Here is a 20,369-nt window from a genome sequence, read left to right as displayed (position 1 = left end):
ATATATATATATATCCCTAACCCCTACCTAATCAATTCCCCACTGAAAAATTCCTTACTATCTAATAAATTCCCCAAAAACTAACCACCCACCCACACTAAAGGAATTTTTAGGAAAAAAAAAGAATTAACCCCTTAGTGTACTTTTGATCAGAACACTGATGATCAGTGGAAAAAAAAATGTATTTGTTTTATGAAAAAATCACTCAGAACATGCTTCTGGAATGTTTTCTGTCTTTCTCCAACTCGCAACCACAGTGAGGAGGAGGGAGACAGGGTAATACATTCAACAGATACAAACATTGTATCTGTCTGTTTTCAAATAAATGCTATCACGTGCACGGAACTGAGGAGGATTGGCTGCCTTACGATCGCTCAGGTTACCTGGTACGTCATGGAACTGCTTGTAACACGTACCTGGTACGTCTGCAGACACAAAGTGAAAGCTCTACTTGTGCTGAAAGAAAACAATATATGATTTGTGTGGGTGCGCTAATTGAGAAAGAGAAATTACAGTTGAAGAATGACATAGCAAAGTATGAAAACTGCTCTGGTCATTTAGTGCAAACATAGTAAAAAAAAGCCAAAAGGGGTTGACAGGAGTCTTGTTTGTAGACTTAAATATGCAACACATTAAGAATAGCTCATAGATGGAAATCAATTTCTGCTCCAAAATCTAAAATGGCAAATTATTGGAAGCCAATAGATTGACAGACGGGATGCTGCATGTATTTTCTTTTAATAATTTTTTAAAATATGATATTGTTTGGAGACCCCAGATACTCAGTAATGAAAACATAAGTGCAATAAGAGTGATCTGGCTTCACCTCCCCACCTGTTTGTCCAATGTGATAAACTCCTTTTTGCTTATAAGTTTCTCTCTTTTCTGTCCCTTGGGCTGGATGATTATCAATGATGGTTTTGACTATGTTGTTTCTTTGGCTGTTAAAGTGATACAAATATATGAGAACCCTCAAATTAATGAGGTTTTAGCATTAATAATGTTTTGTATCTTCAAAAAATCTTACGTTTCAACCAAATAAAATAAATGTGCAGAAGAATCAAAAAAGATTTCTCTGCAATTTTGTGCTGTGATCCCAAAGTGCTGTGGTACACAACTGGCACTCACTCTACGGTTTAAACAGGAACTGTAACCACCACAGTTTTCAGCATAACTACATTAATTAAAACTACATTAATCATGCTTTTTAGTTTGGTAGTGTATCTAGTTTAATCTTTGTCAGGACTTTTGGTCACATTTTGCACCCTAGTTTAGCTATAGGTACATTATCATAAACCTATTTATGAATTCATTCTTTAAGGCAACATTATTATTATTTATTGTTTTATATAGTACCATCAAGTGCCGTAGCGCTGTACATTACTTAATAGAATAGTAAAAATGTAAAAAAACAACAAAAATGTACGTAATATTTCCCAAACTAATGAAATACTGACAAAAAACCCTTGTAAAAAACATATGTGCTTGTTTGGGTAGATTGGGTTAAATGTCACAGCGTGGACTCCCCCCTGTCAGCAGAAGACAGCATTGCTTCTTGTGTGTAATGGGTGTGATCAGGCATTCTCTTATGGTAGATGTCACGTTTGACAACCTCTGATTGTGCCGCCTGCTGGCTGATTCCACACATTGTGTTAAGCAATGCAAGGATATAGAACTGATGTTCTATTGGATTTCAGGTACTGAGGCCAATGAATCCTTGAAATGACTTTTCTTCAGGGCCTGCACGGTGACAACGAGCACAATGGCAGCCATTCCCTGATACCCTCTCTCATTCACTACCCCCGAGACCCTTAAGCCAGATGTAATCAAAATAGTACCCTATATGGTGCTATGTAATGGATGGATGTGGCCCTCTCTAGAACATAAAAATACACGTATGTGGGACGTGTCCGTAATCAGAGGATGTTGCAGAACATAAATCATTGTTCGTCAGTGGCACCTACTGTGTGGCAGAAATGTTAAGCTAAATTACAAATTAACATTATTTTTTATAGGTTTTATTTTTACATACCTGTGTGGGTACATTTAAACACAGAAAAGGGGAATATTGATTATACCCACATATGGTAAAAACATGATACGCAGGGTACTAAAACACCTTGGTATGGAGAGCGTCAATCCCCATTACACTGAAACATGTTTTTTGCCTACTGTGACCTACATGTGATTCATATGCAAGCTACATGTTGTACAAAACAGGTATTTAACCTAAATTTACTATAATTTGGTTTATAATTCAATGACAGGTAAAAACCTTTCTGCATACCTATCAATCCAATTTTTGCCTTCTTTTGGATCAAGAGTAGGAAGTTTAATTAGAAGGGTTGAACTTGATGGACTATGTGTATTCATGAGTACCATAACCTATCTTAAAAAAATTTAATATATATATATATATATATCTTAAAAACAAGACAGATCCTCTATAAGGGCGTGAAATATATTAAGATTGATTAGCTAGTCAAAATATTAAATACAATGTGATTAATAAAATACATGGCAACATCTTTTAGTAGTTATTCGTTAGTGGAGGCGGGGAGGAAAAGTCTAGCGTCCACGCAGGCGCAGTTAATCTCGTCGGTTAGCAGATGGGGCTTGTGAGGTACATTGACGACTGGGAGGATAGAAAGCGGGAGAAGATGGGGCGTGTCCGATGGATGCTGTGCGCGCTCCCCGACTCAGCCGGCTGTGAGAGTTTAAAAGGTGCCGCGCATGCGCCCTCGTTAGTTTTGTGACCGTTTTTCTGTTTCCTCCTTCGGCCTGAGTCGTGCACCTGGACGTCAAGCTCTCAGCCACAGAGCTTGAGGGCAAGTAGCGGTACCGCGGGTGAGAGTCGCGTGTCCGCTGTGGATGTGGATTTCTACCTCCGTCTAATCTAGTTAGAGATGGACCTTGCTCCGGGGAGTTTCTGCGTGTAGGTGTGTACCGGTTGTTCTGTATGTGCCCACGTGCGTGTGATAGTCTGTGTGTCCACAATAGCACCAATTTTACCATGAAGGTCAGTAAGTTTTCTCCCGATTTAAGTACGAGCGTTGCGGTATGTACCTAGTGTGCGTCGGTTTTACTTATTTATTTATATACGGTATATATATATATATATATATATATATATATATATATACACTAGTTTAGTGTTCCCACCCTGTGTTTAAGTGGGACACCATTTATATTTGTTTTAAGTGCATTGCCCTTTCTCTTGCTAACCCTTCTACATATGTACATCATGGCTTTTTAGCCCCCCCGCCCCAATACCATAAGGGTTGGCTTAATTATATTAAGGTAACTTCGTGATTGTATACAATTTGTTCCTTGTGAGACTGCTTCTTTGATACGCGTGTGTATATATTTCTAAAGCTGTGCTTTTTATCTATTAGATGGAGTCCAGGTCTGGCTGTCAGAGCCTCCTCTCTTTCTGTGTCCCTCTGACCGGCATCCTGCTCTGATGAAACCTTAAGAAAACTAATAGGTTGAAGCAGTGCTTGCATTATCTGGCTTGGCCAGTGGTTTGTCGGAAGTGTTACAATTGGAGTCATACCTCTATGCATTCAGAAAGGAGACAACTGCCCAGACATCTGTCCTGAAAGCCACATAAGCCAATGACTGTTTTGCAGTGAAGAAAAAAAATCATTTTAATCAGTAACCTACTGCTTTTGCCAGACAGGCCTTTTGTCTGATTTTACCGTCCTAATAGTTTTCAGTGTTTTAACTGTCCCTATTTCTCATGTTTTGCTTTTTTTTTTTTCCCCTAGCTCTTAAGAATTGGTCAGTTTAATTTTTTTTCTTTCTGTGTCGGCTTTCAGTTATTTGTGTTTTTTTTTTTAGTGTTCCTCTTGCAGGCTGTATACTCCTTTTCCCATACAGCGATCTATCCATTTATTGTTTCTATTGTATGGATCCCCGGGTTGCCTGGATCCAGCCAGAGCAAAGAGGCCCTGCCAATGCTCTCTGGATGCAAATTTGGGAGACCTCGCAAGGCAGGCGGGAAAGGTGCCCCAGGCTAACTCCCACACCTGGACCTAGTGGGGATAACTCCAATTTGATTAATAGACCTCCTAATTACCCTGCCTATCTATGTCTCAATACTTTGGCTGTGGACAGGTGCAGTGCATTTCAACCCAGCCCCTCTTTTCGGCCTGGAACACCTTGCTCTTCCTCCTCCTCATCTTCTAGTGACCGAGAACAAGATACTGTACCTCTTGTTTCTGGCTGTGCATTGCCTCCAGCATCAGCATCTCAGATGTTTGACAACAGTTTGGGATCTCGGACCTCAAGGTTACAGAAAAACTCTTCTGTGTCTTCTTGTTCCTCTGACTCTGGTTCTGATGGCCTCAGATGCTCCTCTCCCTGTGGGGTTGGAATAGGTCCCTTCCAGAGTGGGTCCAGCACAAACCTACCTGGTTCACCACACTACAGTTTCACAGATAACGAACTCCATAACAACAACTTGTATAGCCAAGATGCACATCCTGTCACCAATGGCAATCGGGAGGCCTCTCCTGTCTTTGTTCACAGATCTCAGCCTCGTGACTTACACCACAACATTCTTAATCATTTGTCCAGCTGTTATGACCATCTGCATCAGTATCACCCTAGCCGCAGGAAAAGGGAAAACAAAGCCAGCACCTATGGCATGAACTACCTGCTAGCTGAACAGTTTCACGGAGGTCATCCAGGAACTGACCACGGAATCCGTATGCAATATGCGGCTGGTACTCCGTGGAAGACAAAGAACTACAGTCTTGGCTTGCAAGGGTAAGAGGAATGTACTATTCTGCAAATTTAGGTATCTATTCAGTGTGTGTGTGTGCTGACGTAAATTAGCTAAAGTGTGTTTGTCAAAAAGTAAAATGGTTATTGTGGCACGAGGTTGCCTCTTGAAAAATCCTTTTAGACCTAAAAATGTACTTGGTCTGAAGTGTGGGCAATGAAGAGCTTTTGATAATGCTTATTAACTAGATTTGGGGCCCCCAGACAAATTTCCATTCACCCACTCATTTCCCTTAATTTCAGTTACATTGGCTACTACAGAATTGTCTAATGTGCCAGTGCAATAGTGAATTGTAGAACACGGTCAATTCCCCCCCCCCAAAAAAAAAAGTACATACGATGTTGACCTTCTGTCCAATAAGTACCCCTAGTATGAGCTTTGTACACTTATATAGAGATGATACCAGACCATACCTGTGCCACGGGGGTAGATACACTTGTTTTAATCATCAATTTAATAAAGAATGTATAAATGGTGAAAACATTGATCCATTTAATAAACGTATACATTAGATTTAGTAAATAAGGTTACTAATTGATAAATACATTGACAAACACACATTAACACTACACTATCTAACATACAAACACTGACTCTGGCAGTATACATGCTAGTTATTGTGAGTATTTATACACACAGTGGCTAACAGTACAGTACAATACACACACTGTACATATATTCAGACTCCAGCCTGAAACACCTGTATAAGCTAAGGAATATGATGGAACTATACCAAATAGGCATACCTCTCAGTGATTTCTAGTCACCATGGTGACCTGGCACCCAGGATTTTTTGTACCATACTTCGTGAAAGTATAGATTTTACCTGAAATCGCTCAACCAAAATTGTGCTCTCAATTATTGGTTTTTGGTGCCAGATTTGGCTGCTTGAAGTCTTTCTCCCATGCATTTGTAAGTAAGGAAATGAAGCCCATACAGTGGCTTTCAGATATGGCTAGTGTTACTGTCATTTGGTACTCTAGCAATGAGTCTTGACTTTGCTGTAGACTTTTTTTTTTTTTTTTTCTTCTGTTGCTTGGCCGGGTCAATGATCAGCTGTGAGGAGGTAGAGCATGTGGTGTATCAGTTGATATCAGTTTCTCAAATGTGGCTGCAAACATTTGTTTCTCTCCCCGCACAAACTCTGCAGAACAAGAATACGCTTAAGCTAGGTAAGAAGAGGCTGGCTTTAAATCACGGTAGAATCTTTCATAACTTATTAAAGTAGGGATACAGTGCTTTGGCATTGTTTAAATCAAAGTAAATTTAAAGGTGAACTACATTCAACCAGTAAGCTATTTAATAAAGCATCAGGCAAGTAATACATGCTTTAACGTTTAGGGGAAGCCCTCGTAATTTTCTCACGATCCTGGGCATTTGTTTGAAGCTATTCCTTAAGATCTGGTAGTCTCTTGGATGTTGGGACACTTAGCCTGTAATGTAATCTCCTATGTTTGGAATGCCACAAATGGTGTCTCAACATCCCAAATGTAAGCCTTGTGTTGCCAAAAAAAATGACACTGGTGCATGACAGTACCAGCTGGCAAAGAGGACGCTGAAGGGAGTGAACACTATTTACTACATGATGTGCTTCCAGACTTAACCAGGAGCAATGGGCACCCATGCAAAATATCATGTAAGCCTTTCAGTATACTTTGACCATAACACCTACCTACAATATACATGTTACCAGGTAGCCCATCGACAAAAAAAAAACAAAAAAAAAAAAACCCTATGGCAGAAACAGAGGGAGCTCCACTTTAAATGACAATGTTCCTATTGTCATTTCACAAGTATAATTGTATAAGTATAAGATCTGATAGTTGTGCATTTTTTTATGGAAGGAAATTATAAAACCTGTATTCTAGAAATAACCAGGTGGTACTCCTTAAATCTCTTATCCAAAGCAATTCACCATAGAAATACTGTGTTCCTTCCCACAGCATTACATCTGTCCTGGTTCAGGCTTTTGTTTATTTGAAGCTGCTGTTTCCTCGACTCTGCAGTATTTGCAACTTTTTTTTCTAATTAGATGCAGCCTGTTTTACTTAAATGTCTTCAAGAAGAGCACAGAAGTGCATTTTTATTTTGTTAGGTTTATTTATAAAGGCCATGGGTCAAAACAACCCTTTAGGAGTTCCCTGTAACTAATCGTGGTACTATTTTTAAGTTGGAAGAAAACTTGACCACAAGGGTAGTCAAGAGTTAAAATATTTGCTAGATTACGTTGTGGCAGATGTCTTTTGTTTTCCTATAGAAATACCAGTGGAGAGTGGAGGAGCTGTAAATGATTTCCCGTGTCAGCATGGTTTAACTTAATATTTTCCTGCTCTGATTATATGTAAAAACATGGTTAGGTTGTTTGCTCAACATTAGGCTGTTAAGCAGAAATGGTTGACTTAAACTTTGGCTTTTTTTTTTTCTTTCTTAACTAGTGAAGCATAAAATAGGATGTAGAATCCGACCATTATTGTATAGAAGACCCTTGATTTAAGCAGTTACAATTGGGGGTAAACATGTAACCTATAATTAAAATGGTAGAGGGTAAAAGTACCGTGCTTGCTGAAAGATGCATGTAGCGATGGGTTTTCGGCATATTTTTATCTGTTTGATTGGAGCAACTTGCAATGTTGACATGCTTAAGAGGCATATATTTTCGTGTGCATATCAATGAAATGACCTAGCTAAAATCTATTTGTGTCCCTCACATTCTTTAGACATGTAAATATATTTACAGATTAAACAATAACCATTTAGAGACCTTCTGTGTACAGTCAGTAGCCATTTGAACTTCCTGTACATAGTGGCCCAATGGGTCCCCTATCTAACATTGAGATTAAATGAATTGGCTTTCTCTTTATTGTATAAATGAAAGGAGTGATCAGCACTTCTGGGTTGCTACCTTTCGGTATCGGCCCATGGTGCGCGCAGTGCAAATAGAAATTGTGGGGATGGGGTGGATTGAAATGCCATCAAATGGCAAGCATACTGGTACAAAAACCTAATCCCTGCTACACTTGTTGGGCTTTATTTAATCCTGGCCCATCTACGTTTAAATGTGAAAAGGTGGAGTTTGTATAGAAGTTAGACAGCCAGGCAAATTTGGAAGGCATCTGGCACAAAAACTTGGGACACAGTTAAAAATCTAAGGACCTTGCTGCCTGGTATTTGTCAAGCCTTGGCATTATAAACTGCATCTATAATTACAGTTGAGCAACTAAGCAACGAGCACTATAGTGACTTTAAATCTTTTTCTTGGAAACGTGCCAACAAAACTTGACACAACCAAACGGGAGCTTTTTTTAAAAAAAAATTGTGGTATGTAATAAAGCTGAAATGGTATTAATAAAATACAAAGGGAAATGGGAACTCTGCAGACATTGTAACCTTTTTTTATTATTTAAATGTGATATGATTTTGTAGGAATTGGTCAGTGTATGTAGAAAACTCTAGTTTTTAGGGTGTTTATGAAATTGAGGTTACCTGGAATGACCAGAGTTGTCCGCATTTATAGTTGTCTTGACTCATGTTCCACATTCAAAATTACTGGTAAGACCATTATTTTCTAACAGGTTTAGGCATTTAACATTTTTATACATGCTGTATACAGGTTTGCCATGGTCTAGAATTTCATTCACGTATTCAGGTTCAATGTGAATAGTTGACATGTAGAGAAGCAACATGGCAGTAGAATTCTGACTCCTTTTTCCATTACCCTTAGTCTTCATGAAGAAATAATTGACTTCTATGAATTCATGTCTCCAAGACCTGAAGAAGCTGCAATGAGGAAAGATGTTGTTAAGCGAATAGAAACTGTCATAAAGGATCTATGGCCTACAGCTGATGTAAGTGCCTGCTTAGGTCATATTGTAGGAGTTGTTGACTTGGGTTTTCTCAATGTATATTGTAAAGGATGATCGGGTTGTTAATGTTCAGCTCTCTTGAAAGCTCCTTTTATTGAATAAAACGGTACTCAATCCTTACTTTAGCTTTATCCCAAGTTACTGCTAAACAACTAGCATTATATTGAAGGAAATGTTTTACTTCTTTTACAGAAAGTATCTCCTTTTTTGCTTAGGTTCAGATTTTTGGAAGCTTCAGTACAGGACTGTATCTACCCACAAGGTGAGTGGTTTTACACCTTTCTTTTTTTTTTTTTTTCCTCCCTTGTCCCACATCTTTCTTATTGACCTTCTAATTGGCTAGCATCATGCAGGGTCTCTGCAGGATCCCAGCATCTGCTATTATTTGACTCTTGGCTATTAAACCAGGTTAAAGGTCTCAGGGCCCATCTCTTCTTGCACCCAACTATCTTTTGCATCAATGCAAAAGATGTGAAATGACTTCTTCATGCCGTTGTACCCTGTTCATGTTAAGTGTTGGCGTCATGTTATCTCTCACCTAATCTGATGCTTGGCCTATACATGTGCAAACCATGTTTCACTGTAAAATGACCACTGCACTTGTGACATTGGATATGACTCTGGGCAAGTGGCAGAGCCTGATCAATTTGTCCCAATTGTAAATAGTTTATGAAAAATTAAGGCATTAGCTGCTTGGGTCAGTTTAGAGGAACTTGTCAGTCACTGCCCTTCAAAACACTTGTTTGGGCAGTGCAGTCCTTTCCCCGGCAGGTTAGAATCTCCTGCGAGGTTACATTGGCCTGTGACTAGGACTACAAGCCCTATGGGAGAACACTGATCTAAGGCTGTCCCACTCTTCCTTGCAAGCAGATGAGCACTGCTAGAGAGCTGGTGCTGCACTGGATTAATCGGGCAGTGTATATGTAAGATCCTGTTAGTGTCTGATTATTCCTCACATTAATCCAGAGCTTGCAGACTGCTCAGTTTTTACAAAAACTCTACTAGAGGTAGTGGGCACCACTCTGGGGTTGCTCCATGTACCCCCTTGCTTAACCCCGTAAGGACAGAGCTGTTCCATTCTTTTGTACGCTTTGTGACAATGGTTGTCTAATGTTTCTGCAGGGCTTGCGTTTAGCTGTAATTTTTTTTTTAGTGTACCCACTCAAGTTGTATATTTTGTCAGGACAAGGGCTTTCTTTAGATACCATATAATATAAAAAAAATATGGTGACAATTAAAAACACCTTTTCATTTATTTGAAAAATCTTTTACTCGACTACAAAAGCTAAATAGAAATACCCAATGTGTAGTATATTGCCATTTCAAAACTGGTCATTCTGCCCTCGTGTGCTGTTTGGGACATCTTTGAAGCAAGTCACTTCAGTTTACCCCATCAAACCTATGTGTTTGAAAAGTAGACACCTCAGGGTTTTTCAAATCAAAGTGTTTTAATTCTGCTACCAGCCTTTGTCAAACTTTGTGTGTGTGTGGGGGGGGTTCAATTTTGATTTTTGCATCTGAAGTTGGCTAATTCAATTTCCCCCATCAAACCATATAGTTACATTTTTTTTAACCATTTCCATGCACTAATTTTACCACCAGTCTTTATATATTTTTTTAACCGCCTGTCTCTGCTGTAATTGAAAGGTATGTAGTCTTTCAATATGGTGAATACTACTGACCGTACTTAATTTTTTCGTTTGTGTGTTCCTGGGTGTCTCAATGTCGAGGCATTGCAGTAAGATCAGCTGAGTGAAGAAAGCAATCGATTGCTTTTTTTTTACCCTTGCTTAACCCCATGACATGCCAGGCCTGTCAATTGTTAAAGGGATGCATTTTCCATGATGTGCCAAGCACATTGGTTGCGGTGTCAAAGAGTTAACTAGATACACTCAACCTTCCATATAGGGTATATGCTGATACTGTTTGATGTGATGTTTGAAGTCCCTGTTTCACATGCAGTTGAAATTTCTGTTCTTACTAGATATTCTAAAATAAAGTGATATGCCTGCAGTAGATGTCATGGCTTATGTTTGCAAGCCCTAAAATGATATTGAAGTTCCACTACAGTGCTGTTTTCTTGCTAAAATCATATTGGAGTCTGTTTTGTAACCTATTGCATGTAAACACGTGCATATGTCGTATCACTGTGCTATGCCTATTAGGTGTACTCTGTGCCTTGTAAATGTGCTGGTTGGGGAGATCGGATAATTGTAAGTGACCCATTCACCAGCGCTGCACTGGGGAGACTCCTCAGTTGTGTTCACCTAGCACACATGATTTCAATGTGAGCTAGTGTAAATTTCATGACTGGTCTGCTATAGAGCTAAATATGAAAAACTTGTATGTATAGCCTTTCCAACCTTATTACTTTGTAGAGCTCCAACTTTGTTAGAGGCCAGTGGTAACAATCTAGATAGTGAGATCCTGCCATCTTCTGTGTTTTTTTTTTTTTTTTTTTTTTTTTTTTTTATCTTTTTTTTTTTTGGTGCCATAAGAATGTTAGTGTGGTATTAGATCTGCTCTTGCTCACTCCTGCAGGCAATGTAGATGCAAACCTCCAATGAATGTGAACATGGCATGACACATCTTCACTACCTGCAATTCAAAGAAACATACAGTTAGAGGACTGGATTGTGCACTTGGGCATGTTTTCTATACTAAGAGGCAATAGATGAGCTTTACTTGTAGAAACCTGGCTTAGTGCACTATGGCTTCCCCTCATTGCATGTTTCCTTAAGCGAAATGGCCAGAATCCTGTAGCATAGTACTCTCCCATGTGGTTGTCTGCAAATCTTATTACTACCTGTTCTGATGGTCATCTGGTTCTTGTGATATTTAATATGCTTATCTTTTTTTTCAGTGATATCGATCTTGTTGTGTTTGGAAAGTGGGAACGACCACCCTTGCAGTTGTTGGAACAGGAACTTCACAAAAAACAGGTTGCGGAGAAGAGTTCAATCAAAGTGTTGGATAAAGCAACGGTAAGGGGGTGTACCAGCATGTAGTATACACTAATCTTTTTTGTTTAACTCCTTTGTTAATGGAAAGGGACTTGGAAAATTTACACAAGCGATCTAGAAACTTTGCCTAGTGTATAGATTTATATTTTTTGCACATTGAAGCAACCACATGTGGGAAAATAAGCTCTAGATTGTTTTTAGTTCGATTAAGCTAGTTAGATGTGTAGGAGACTGCTTTCAACAGTGTTTGGTAGTTAAAATAGATGTTGCTTGTATGCTGAATGCACACTCATTAAAAAAAAAAATATATACAAATCTCATGCAGTTCTTCCAGATTAAGGGTTTTTTTTCCCCTCCTAAATCAATACTTTTTTTTTCCTCCCCAGGTGCCTATTATCAAGCTCTCTGACAAGGAAACGGATGTCAGAGTTGACATCAGTTTTAATGTTAAGACTGGTGTAAAGGCGGCTCAGTTCATTAAGGATTGTATGAAGGTAAATTGTTAAATGCCATTTCCACCTAAAACTTATGCACTGTCTAACTTTAGATTTAAAGACTCCTGTTTAAAATGGTAGATATTTAAAACTAAAAAAACAAACTGTAAAAAGTTCACACTATTAAAATGTATTCTGTAACAATGTCTTCCAAGAAATTAAATTTGTAGTTTAGCTAACAGAACTTTATTCTATTTTTAGGAATACTCCGTACTGCCTTACTTGATTTTAGTATTGAAACAATTTCTCCTTCAGAGAGATCTGAATGAAGTTTTTACTGGTGGGATTAGCTCATACAGCCTGATTTTAATGGCAATTAGTTTTCTACAGGTAAGATTGGAAATCCAAATGTTAAATTTCAATGCTTTATTACTCAAATGTTCTGAGTTGGCAGTGGGGGATGCAAGCATGTAAATGCTACATCTTGCCCTGTACTGCTTGGAGGCTACTGTTAGAGTTGTCTGCCCCCTCCCCCTTATTTTCCTGAAAGGATTTACCTGGAAGTTGTTGGAGCCACTGAATGCTTTACTGTTTTTTAAAAGTATAAAGTGTTCTATGGACCACCTTGGAGTGTATCTTCAGTATTTGGCAATACAGTCTTATTCTATGGGTGTCACTAGTATTCTAGATGCTGTGTACTAAAAACTACTAGAATGCTTGTAGAAGGTCTCTTTGCAATATAGAGAATATAGCATGCACCATGTGGAATGTATGTTAAGCCAAAGGTCAAGTGTGTATGTAAAACATATGCTTACATTAAATTGTGACAGGTGTCATATGTACTTTATGGAACTTTCTGGTACTTTCTTTACCAGATTATCTGGATTCTGCATTACAACAGACAGCCTTGCAAATGGAGTTAACAACTGTAGACTGATTTATAGTCTCCTTTTTTTTTTCTATGTTGAACAATGAAATACTTTATTTTCTGGGTTGAAAATGTGTTCTAATATTCTTGTGTGTCTTAGTTGCATCCAAGGATAGATGCAAGAAGCTCGAATGTGAATCTTGGAATGCTTCTTGTGGAATTCTTTGAACTGTACGGAAGAAATTTTAATTACATGAAAACTGGGATACGGATAAGAAATGGGGGTGCTTACATTGCAAAAGAAGAAATCATGAAAGTTATGGCAAATGGTTATAGGCCGTCCATGCTCTGTATTGAGGATCCTCTTTTACCTGGTATAGTATTTACCTAGTACCACGTACTATACACTAAAGCTTTGAAACTTAGAATTACATGGCAAATCGGTGCCAATCTAGCCTCCCCAATGTAAAGAATCAAATGTTAATCAGTCTTTGGTCTTGTCTTAGGCGCCATATGCCTATCCAATGCATTTTTGGATTCCTTTACTGTATTAGCTTCTTCTCAGAGGCTGTTCCATTTACCTACCACCCTCCCAGTAAAGTGAAATTACCTTTCCTTATGTAATTGTGTGAACTGTTGTGTTTACCTATGCTAATTAAGCAAAATGGTACTTTCCCATTGTGGTGCTATTTCTCTTACGATGTATACTGCAGATTTGCAACAAAGTGTAATGGATCCTGGAATAACACTGCCATTTTTTAGTGATTGGGTATATCCTAATATATTTCCAGGGACAGTGTAGTGTCCCAGACGGCTTTACCATGTGTAATAAAAATCAAGCTTTTCAGATGATGGTGTTGTATTATGTAGAAGTAAAGCGACAATCCTGCAAACGTAGTTGTAGCGGGCTGAGGGGGCTAATTTATACCGAGTTGGTATTAGTGGCATATTCTGGCCTAAGATTATTAGGGCTAGGGCAGCAGGTCCAGCAGACCCCCTCTGCCTTCCAACAGGCTGTCTAATTGTCCTGTATCACCTCTGCTCAATGAGTTAAAAGGGAGATTGCTGATCTTGCAAACAGTCCCATAAACACTATGAAGTACTGTTGTGCTGGCATAGTCCTCTGTAGGTCCTTCCTTGCTATGCATATCCTTAATACAGGGAGAGTTGGGATATGGCATTCCATCACTGCTTTAAAAGGAGGTAGCTGGTACATCACAATCGTATTTCTGAATTGCTGTGGCTGAAAGTAGTATAAAATGTTGACTGTTTACTTGTTATTAAATAGAAAATGATGTCGGAAGAAGTTCATATGGAGCCATTCAAGTGCAGCAAGTCTTTGATTATGCTTATCTTGTTCTAAGTCGTGCCATATCTCCACTTGCAAGATCGTATCCAAACAGAGATTCTGAAAGGTAACTTAAAATATTTTAAAGGTCTGATAAGTGGAACAAATCAAACGCTAAGCTAGACAGTCAAACCAGAGTTTGCCTTGGACAATCATGTTGCTATGTACTGGGTATCTCATGCATTCGGTCAGACACTACATGTTCATATGATCATTTTAAGCCAAGATTAAATGTATGTAGTGATGCATGTCTCTATGCCAGGTCCCTTTTTTTTGGGGGGGGGGGACATGATTTACTGTACTGCTTTCACAAGCCCCTGATGCCTTTTAATTTTATTAAATGTTTTTAGTTTAGATGTGATTTAAGCAGTTTTATTTTTTTTTACGACATATGTAATATATTTATATATTAAGATTTTAATTTATTTCCTCTGATTCAGCACACTAGGGCGTATAATAAAAGTGACCCAAGAAGTAATTCTTTATAGAGAGAAGATTAGGAAGAAATGGGCAGGCAAAGTAGAGGCTCAAACAAGTGGTAAGTTAAGCTTTTTTTATGATGGGGGGGGGGAACTAATCCTGTGCGTTTATTTCCATATAAGTGAAAGCAATACTATGTATGAGATCCATCTTATTCTTGGTATATTGCAATTTTTAACTTGACTTCACTGTACATCATGAAAGGCTAAAACCTGTTAAGGTGATGTGGTGATCATGCGTACGAGTTATCGGTTATCTAATTGAACTATACACTGTGCGTAGTTAATTCCTGCCTGTGATGACCCTTCAGACTTCATAGAAAAGTTAATGCTTTTACAGCACAAGCTTTTTTTTTTTTTTTTTATAACTTGTAAAATTTTGTTCCCTCTTTAAGATAGTGGAAAGAACCCACTTTCTTCCTGTGCTGAGGACCCCTTGCAAAACCAGAGCTCCACTGGCCAGTGCTCGAGTTCATCTTTGTGCAGCCCACAGGAATTCTCATCTGAAGTGTCTTCCTCGTCGTCTTTCTCAGGAAGTGATATTGTAAGTTGACTGGTTATATCATGCATCCTTGGTTCCCAAACCAATCTATACATGCTTAAGGCAGTGATGCCCGGCATTTAGCATATATCAAATTGTGACATTGTAGACGCATCCATAAAGCATGTCTCATTGAAGCCATAGCTTCTCTGTTTCAAATTCCTTTGTTTTTTCCAAGGTGCATTATGTAAACCAGTTTTTGCACAGTAAACTGCAGGAAAAGGAGAAACATAAGGGCTATGCTTGTGTCCCCCTTTTTGAGGTCACTTAAGACAGTGTTCGCAAGACATCAGTGTAGAGTCGGCAAATACTATTTAAAAGCACCTAGCGAAGGAATGAATAGTGAGGGTTCCATCACATTAAATGGCCATATATACATTGCATCTGTTTACATGACTTTGTTGCTTACCATGAGGCTGAATCGGACTGCTTTGAATTTAAACCCACTGAGACAATCATGCAATTTAAATCCTTCTCTGGATATTTTATGAAGCACCTGCTTGGTAGGTGCACAAAAAATCAGTTCTGCTGAAGTGGCCAACATGTATACACAACAAAGCAAGACATTGGTGCACACCAAGCAAATACGATTTAAAAGCACCTGTCTGAGACACAAGTATTGTGAATCCCGTTGCATATGTCTTGTGTGTGCATGTTGGTCATTTCAGCAGAAACCTAAATCTGAATATTTAGGGTGTGCTCCCCTTTCATCACCATTCAGGTGCCTCATTCAATTTTGTTTATAAAAAAAAAACAAAAAAAAACATTGCCAATTGCAATAAGTATGATAAGCAAATTGAGATCTACAAAGACACTGCTGAATCTCTTCTGTCCTCTAGTGACCTCAGAGTGGGTGTCGGCACTCGTGCCTACCAGTAGGAAATGGGTGGGTACGTGATCAGGAATTCTTTGTATAGGGACATGGGAAGGTCCAGGTTTTCAATAGACTGCTTGATCTCACAAGTAACAGCAGGGAGATTTCCCAGGACTTATGGGTTAGTAGCCCTCATACAATGCAAAGTTACAGATTAGTCAGGGTCTGTATACATGAATCCATTCAGGTAACTGCATGACTTAGTTGCATGGACGTTAGTGTTTTTCATTGTGTCCTTTTCCTTGCCCAACAATATTTTACTGTATCTTTCCTTTCGGTAAGGATTCTGATACACCACCATCCACTGCACCATCTCTCCACCAGTTTAATCTACAAGCCCTGACACCGGTTATGCCCAGATTTCCACTAGCACTGTCAATGCTAGCTGGTAAACCCAAGTCGGCAGCTGATCAAGACTTGATGTCTACCAGCGCTCAGGTACGATGCACCTCACGTTAACATAACTATGATGAAACATTACAAGATAACAAACATTTATCTCGTCTTGTGTCATTTATTCATGTATACCACAAAAGGAAGTGGCAAAGTACAACAGAGTGGAGTGTTTTGTAGCCATCTTTCTATACATGTGGAACATTACACCTTTCAAAAGACATATTCTTAGATTGTCGCTCTATTAAGGTGTAACATTACTATCCATGCCTACCCTCAATCTGGAAACTGAGATGACATGTTCCACATTACAGTTCATCCTTTGTCCTTTGCAAAGGACAGCTTGTGATTGGTAGCTGGGTCAAGCAGCCAGAGTTTTGTGCAGCATGCCACTCGAGCCTTTTCATCTCTTGGCATGCGGGGCAGGCAGAAAAAAAGCAGCTTGCCAGTACGTTGGCAGTTTCACCCAGAATCGTATAGTGTCCCCCCCCCCTTTATTTATTTATTTATTTTTTTTTGGACCCGATCAAAATTGATTCTGCACATTTTTTTTTTGTTCATTTTTGGGCTCTCTCTCGCTCATCTTTTCTCTTCCATCTTCAATCCTTAATCTGGTATCTTCTAACTTCGTCAGCATCTCAGTGGACACAACCAGGCAATTTCTGCCAAAATTGCAGCTCTGCGGTGACATCCTCCACGAGAAGCCATCATTGCACACCAACTTTTTTTTTTTTTTTTCCTCCCCCTTGGTTGGTGCTTTTGGTATCCTCTTCCCTGGAGGAAGTCACCGCTGAATGCCTGACAAATTTTGAGCTTTCAGCTTTGTTTGTCCGATTTTGTTTTGTGTGTCTAGTTTTCGTGGGCTTTGTGCAGATAGCCGAACGTAACCAAAATCCAGTAAATTTGCTATGCGTATGAATCCAAATGCACTGTCCACACGGTGGGTTTCATACCATTAGCCAACGTTTTTTATAACATATCCATAGAAACACATACCCTTGTAATACTCTAGGTGAGTCCTGGATAATACAGAAGTACCCGTTTCAGCTATATGCTTGTTAAACTATATTTTATAGTTGGGTTTTGCACAATTTATGTACTTGCTAATATTTTCCTTTAAGAGTTTAAAAAACGTTTGTGTTTTGACCAGGCAAGTTACAATATCCATGGTGTGTCGACTAGAGTGCCTCCAGTTCCTTGCAGACAGGTTGGTATCGACCAACCATCTTTGAAAGCAGATCACCATGTGCCCTATCCTGCTGTTCCCTCTGCACCCGTTAACAGACTGCCAAGTCCTCATAACTATAAGGTATGCTGTCTTTCTGTAAGTGTATGTGTGTGTATATATATATATATTTTTTTTTTTTTTCATTCGTATTGGCTCGAATATAGGCCGCACTTTTCCTTTTTTCGGGGTCTAGCGCCCGATGTTCCGGGCGCCGGGCAGGCAGCAGGGTTAAGATGCAGATCCCCCGCAGCAGTGCAGGGGACCTGCATCCTACTCTCTGATACGCTCAGACAGCCTCCCCTGCCGGCACGGGAGGTTGTCTAAGCGCATCGCGCAGACGTTCACCGGCAGCTTCAATGTGCGTAAACAATCTCCCTTGCTGGGAATTCCCACGGGGGGAGTCCTGGCAAGGGAGTTTGTTAAAGCACATCATGCAGACGTGCCAGCAGCCGGTGAACGACAATCTTCCGGGCCAGCACCAGAAGCTGAATACGCGTACTGCGTAGTTGTCCCCCGCTGGCCCTGCAAGACCCTGGGGAGTCTGCACCGGTAAGTCTGGGGGGGGGGACCTCTTGGGAGCAAAGTGGCGGCACATCTCGGGGGGGGGGGCAGAGTGGCATTATATCTGTTCCACTCTTTTTTTTTTTTTTTTTCTCCCAAACCATGCTCGCTGAGGTTGGTTACCAGCTACCTCAGGAATAACTAGCTATTTCCCAATTCATCAGACATGTTACATTTTCTTACTGTTAGTCTTACTGGATCATGCAGTATGAGAAATTCTGTATTATTTTTTTTAACAGCATCACAATGGGATGAAGTATGCTATGAAAGATGTGTATAATCACAATTCAAGCAATGGACAACAGATCAATGGAAGTAACACGAAGCAGCCCGTTGGCAACAGAGGACACTATCAGTATAATCGTAGCAACTGGAGAAGGAAAAAGCATTCAAGAGATGCCTTGCCAATGAGCATTAGCAGATGAAATACTGCAGTTTTGCATACTTGCTCTGGGTATTTCTACCACCTGTATGGACACCCTGATAGGAGTCCGGCACACTGTACAGTTTAATATCTTCAGTGGATTCATTTGCATGTTTCTTGCGGCTAGGTTAATTTCCAAAGAAGTAGCTGCAAAGATATAAAGCCTTAAATTCATGTTTTCTTTAGTTTTGCAGAACGATGTGCCAAAGTTTTACTGGTGTAAAAGCTGCAAAAGTAACATCACAATTTTTTTGAGTGTTCTAGGTTTGTCTGTTTAAGGCTTTTTTTTTTTTATTTTTTTTAGAAAATCAGGGGTTGATGGGTCTATTCAATCTTAGGTAGTCATGGGTTTGTCACAGCCAGCTGTGCTGCCACTTCTGAAAGCTATATTTTTGTTAGCATTGTAAATACTCAGAACATATATATTATATACTTTTTGTGCAATATATTTAATTTGATAACTTATATTAAGCAAGTTTTTTTTCTTGTTTACAGATCCTTTCTAACGTTGCATCTAATGTTTGCGTTCATATAATCCATTCTTTGATGGGTCACAGAAGTACAAGAATTTGCAATGCTGTCATGAGTCTTCATGGTTCACAACAGTTGCCAGCTGTTCAACATCTATTAGAGCATATTCTGGTCTTCTGCACTGTTGCTTACCTTTTTTATATTTATATTTTCATAGTTTGTATGGCCCTTAGTTCCCCCTCCCCCTTTTAACTGTCAAACAATCCAGCTTTTTATTTTTCTGTTGAAATGTTTTAATCAGTGCAAAGTGTTAGTAGGAAATATGAAGCCCTTGTTGTGAACTATGAAATGCTTCTGTCTAACCTATCACTGATCTGGTTTAATGGACACCAAGTGAAAGGAACATAAAGAAAGGGATTATTTTGATTCCTTTATGGAATCTGTTTTGTAGTATGCATTTGTTCTATGAAGAGCAACTTACAGAGCATGCAAGCTAAATGTGTTAAAAGGCTAATCATTCATCTGTGTTAAACATGGGGTCTAGTCTGCATTTGGCATGAATGATGCTTAGACTGTTAATGCATATGTGTATTCTATGCAAATTTGTCGTTTTTGTTTTTTGCTTGATTTTGTTTTTTAATACATTGTGTCCTACATTCTTTGATTTTAATACATTTGCCCTGAAAGTTATGATGTACAGGGAATTGGCTTCTGTATTGCATTGTTGGCTTCAGATGACATGAAGAAACTACTGTATTATTCTGGTCTCAAATTGCTATCCAAGTGGGCAGATGCAGGTTTGTAAGATGTAGCATGTAGAAATTATTCGGTGGGTTCATTGCTCGAATAGACGGTTGTTTATTAACGTATTAAGCAATGAAAGGACTGGATGAGCGTAACCCTTACAAAGTAATTCTCTTAACTCATTGTATTCAGTCCTTTAAGACCTCCCACTCCCTGCACACCCAGTGCCAGTAAATATTAGGCAAGACACAAGCCTCTGGCATCTTAATATAACCTGCCGTATTAGACATAAAGCACTTAGGCCAAGCATCATGTTCGTGTCGTTTAAAACCAGTTTGCACGACTAACTCTGGTTGTATTCCACCTGTAAGAGGATATCATGTGTGAAC

At 39.2% G+C, this 20,369-nt stretch overlaps 1 protein-coding gene across 2 annotated transcripts; it reads left to right on the top strand.

Moving 5' to 3' along the window:
• The first annotated feature begins 2,749 nt into the window (after positions 1 to 2,749).
• On the top strand, positions 2,750 to 19,942 carry TENT4A (terminal nucleotidyltransferase 4A). Of its 2 annotated transcripts, none has more exons than XM_053467612.1 (14): positions 2,750 to 2,939; positions 3,396 to 4,773; positions 8,511 to 8,634; positions 8,868 to 8,914; positions 11,516 to 11,636; positions 12,002 to 12,109; positions 12,311 to 12,439; positions 13,078 to 13,291; positions 14,206 to 14,332; positions 14,706 to 14,800; positions 15,140 to 15,288; positions 16,442 to 16,597; positions 17,703 to 17,861; positions 18,581 to 19,942. In XM_053467612.1, the coding sequence occupies exons 2-14, from the start codon at positions 3,911 to 3,913 to the stop codon at positions 18,764 to 18,766; spliced, it is 2,478 nt and encodes an 825-aa protein (XP_053323587.1). In that variant the 5' UTR covers positions 2,750 to 2,939; positions 3,396 to 3,910; the 3' UTR covers positions 18,767 to 19,942. The 2 variants fall into 2 exon arrangements, with proteins under 2 accessions (XP_053323587.1, XP_053323588.1); XM_053467613.1 differs by lacking the exon at positions 2,750 to 2,939 and adding an exon at positions 2,940 to 3,019.
• Positions 19,943 to 20,369: the final 427 nt, after the last annotated feature.

Source organism: Spea bombifrons, chromosome 5 (assembly GCF_027358695.1).
Source record: "Spea bombifrons isolate aSpeBom1 chromosome 5, aSpeBom1.2.pri, whole genome shotgun sequence".
In the NCBI taxonomy this organism is placed as follows: domain Eukaryota; kingdom Metazoa; phylum Chordata; class Amphibia; order Anura; family Pelobatidae; genus Spea; species Spea bombifrons.
Note: the sequence above shows the minus strand (reverse complement) of the source record. Positions and strands in the feature narration are given on the sequence as shown.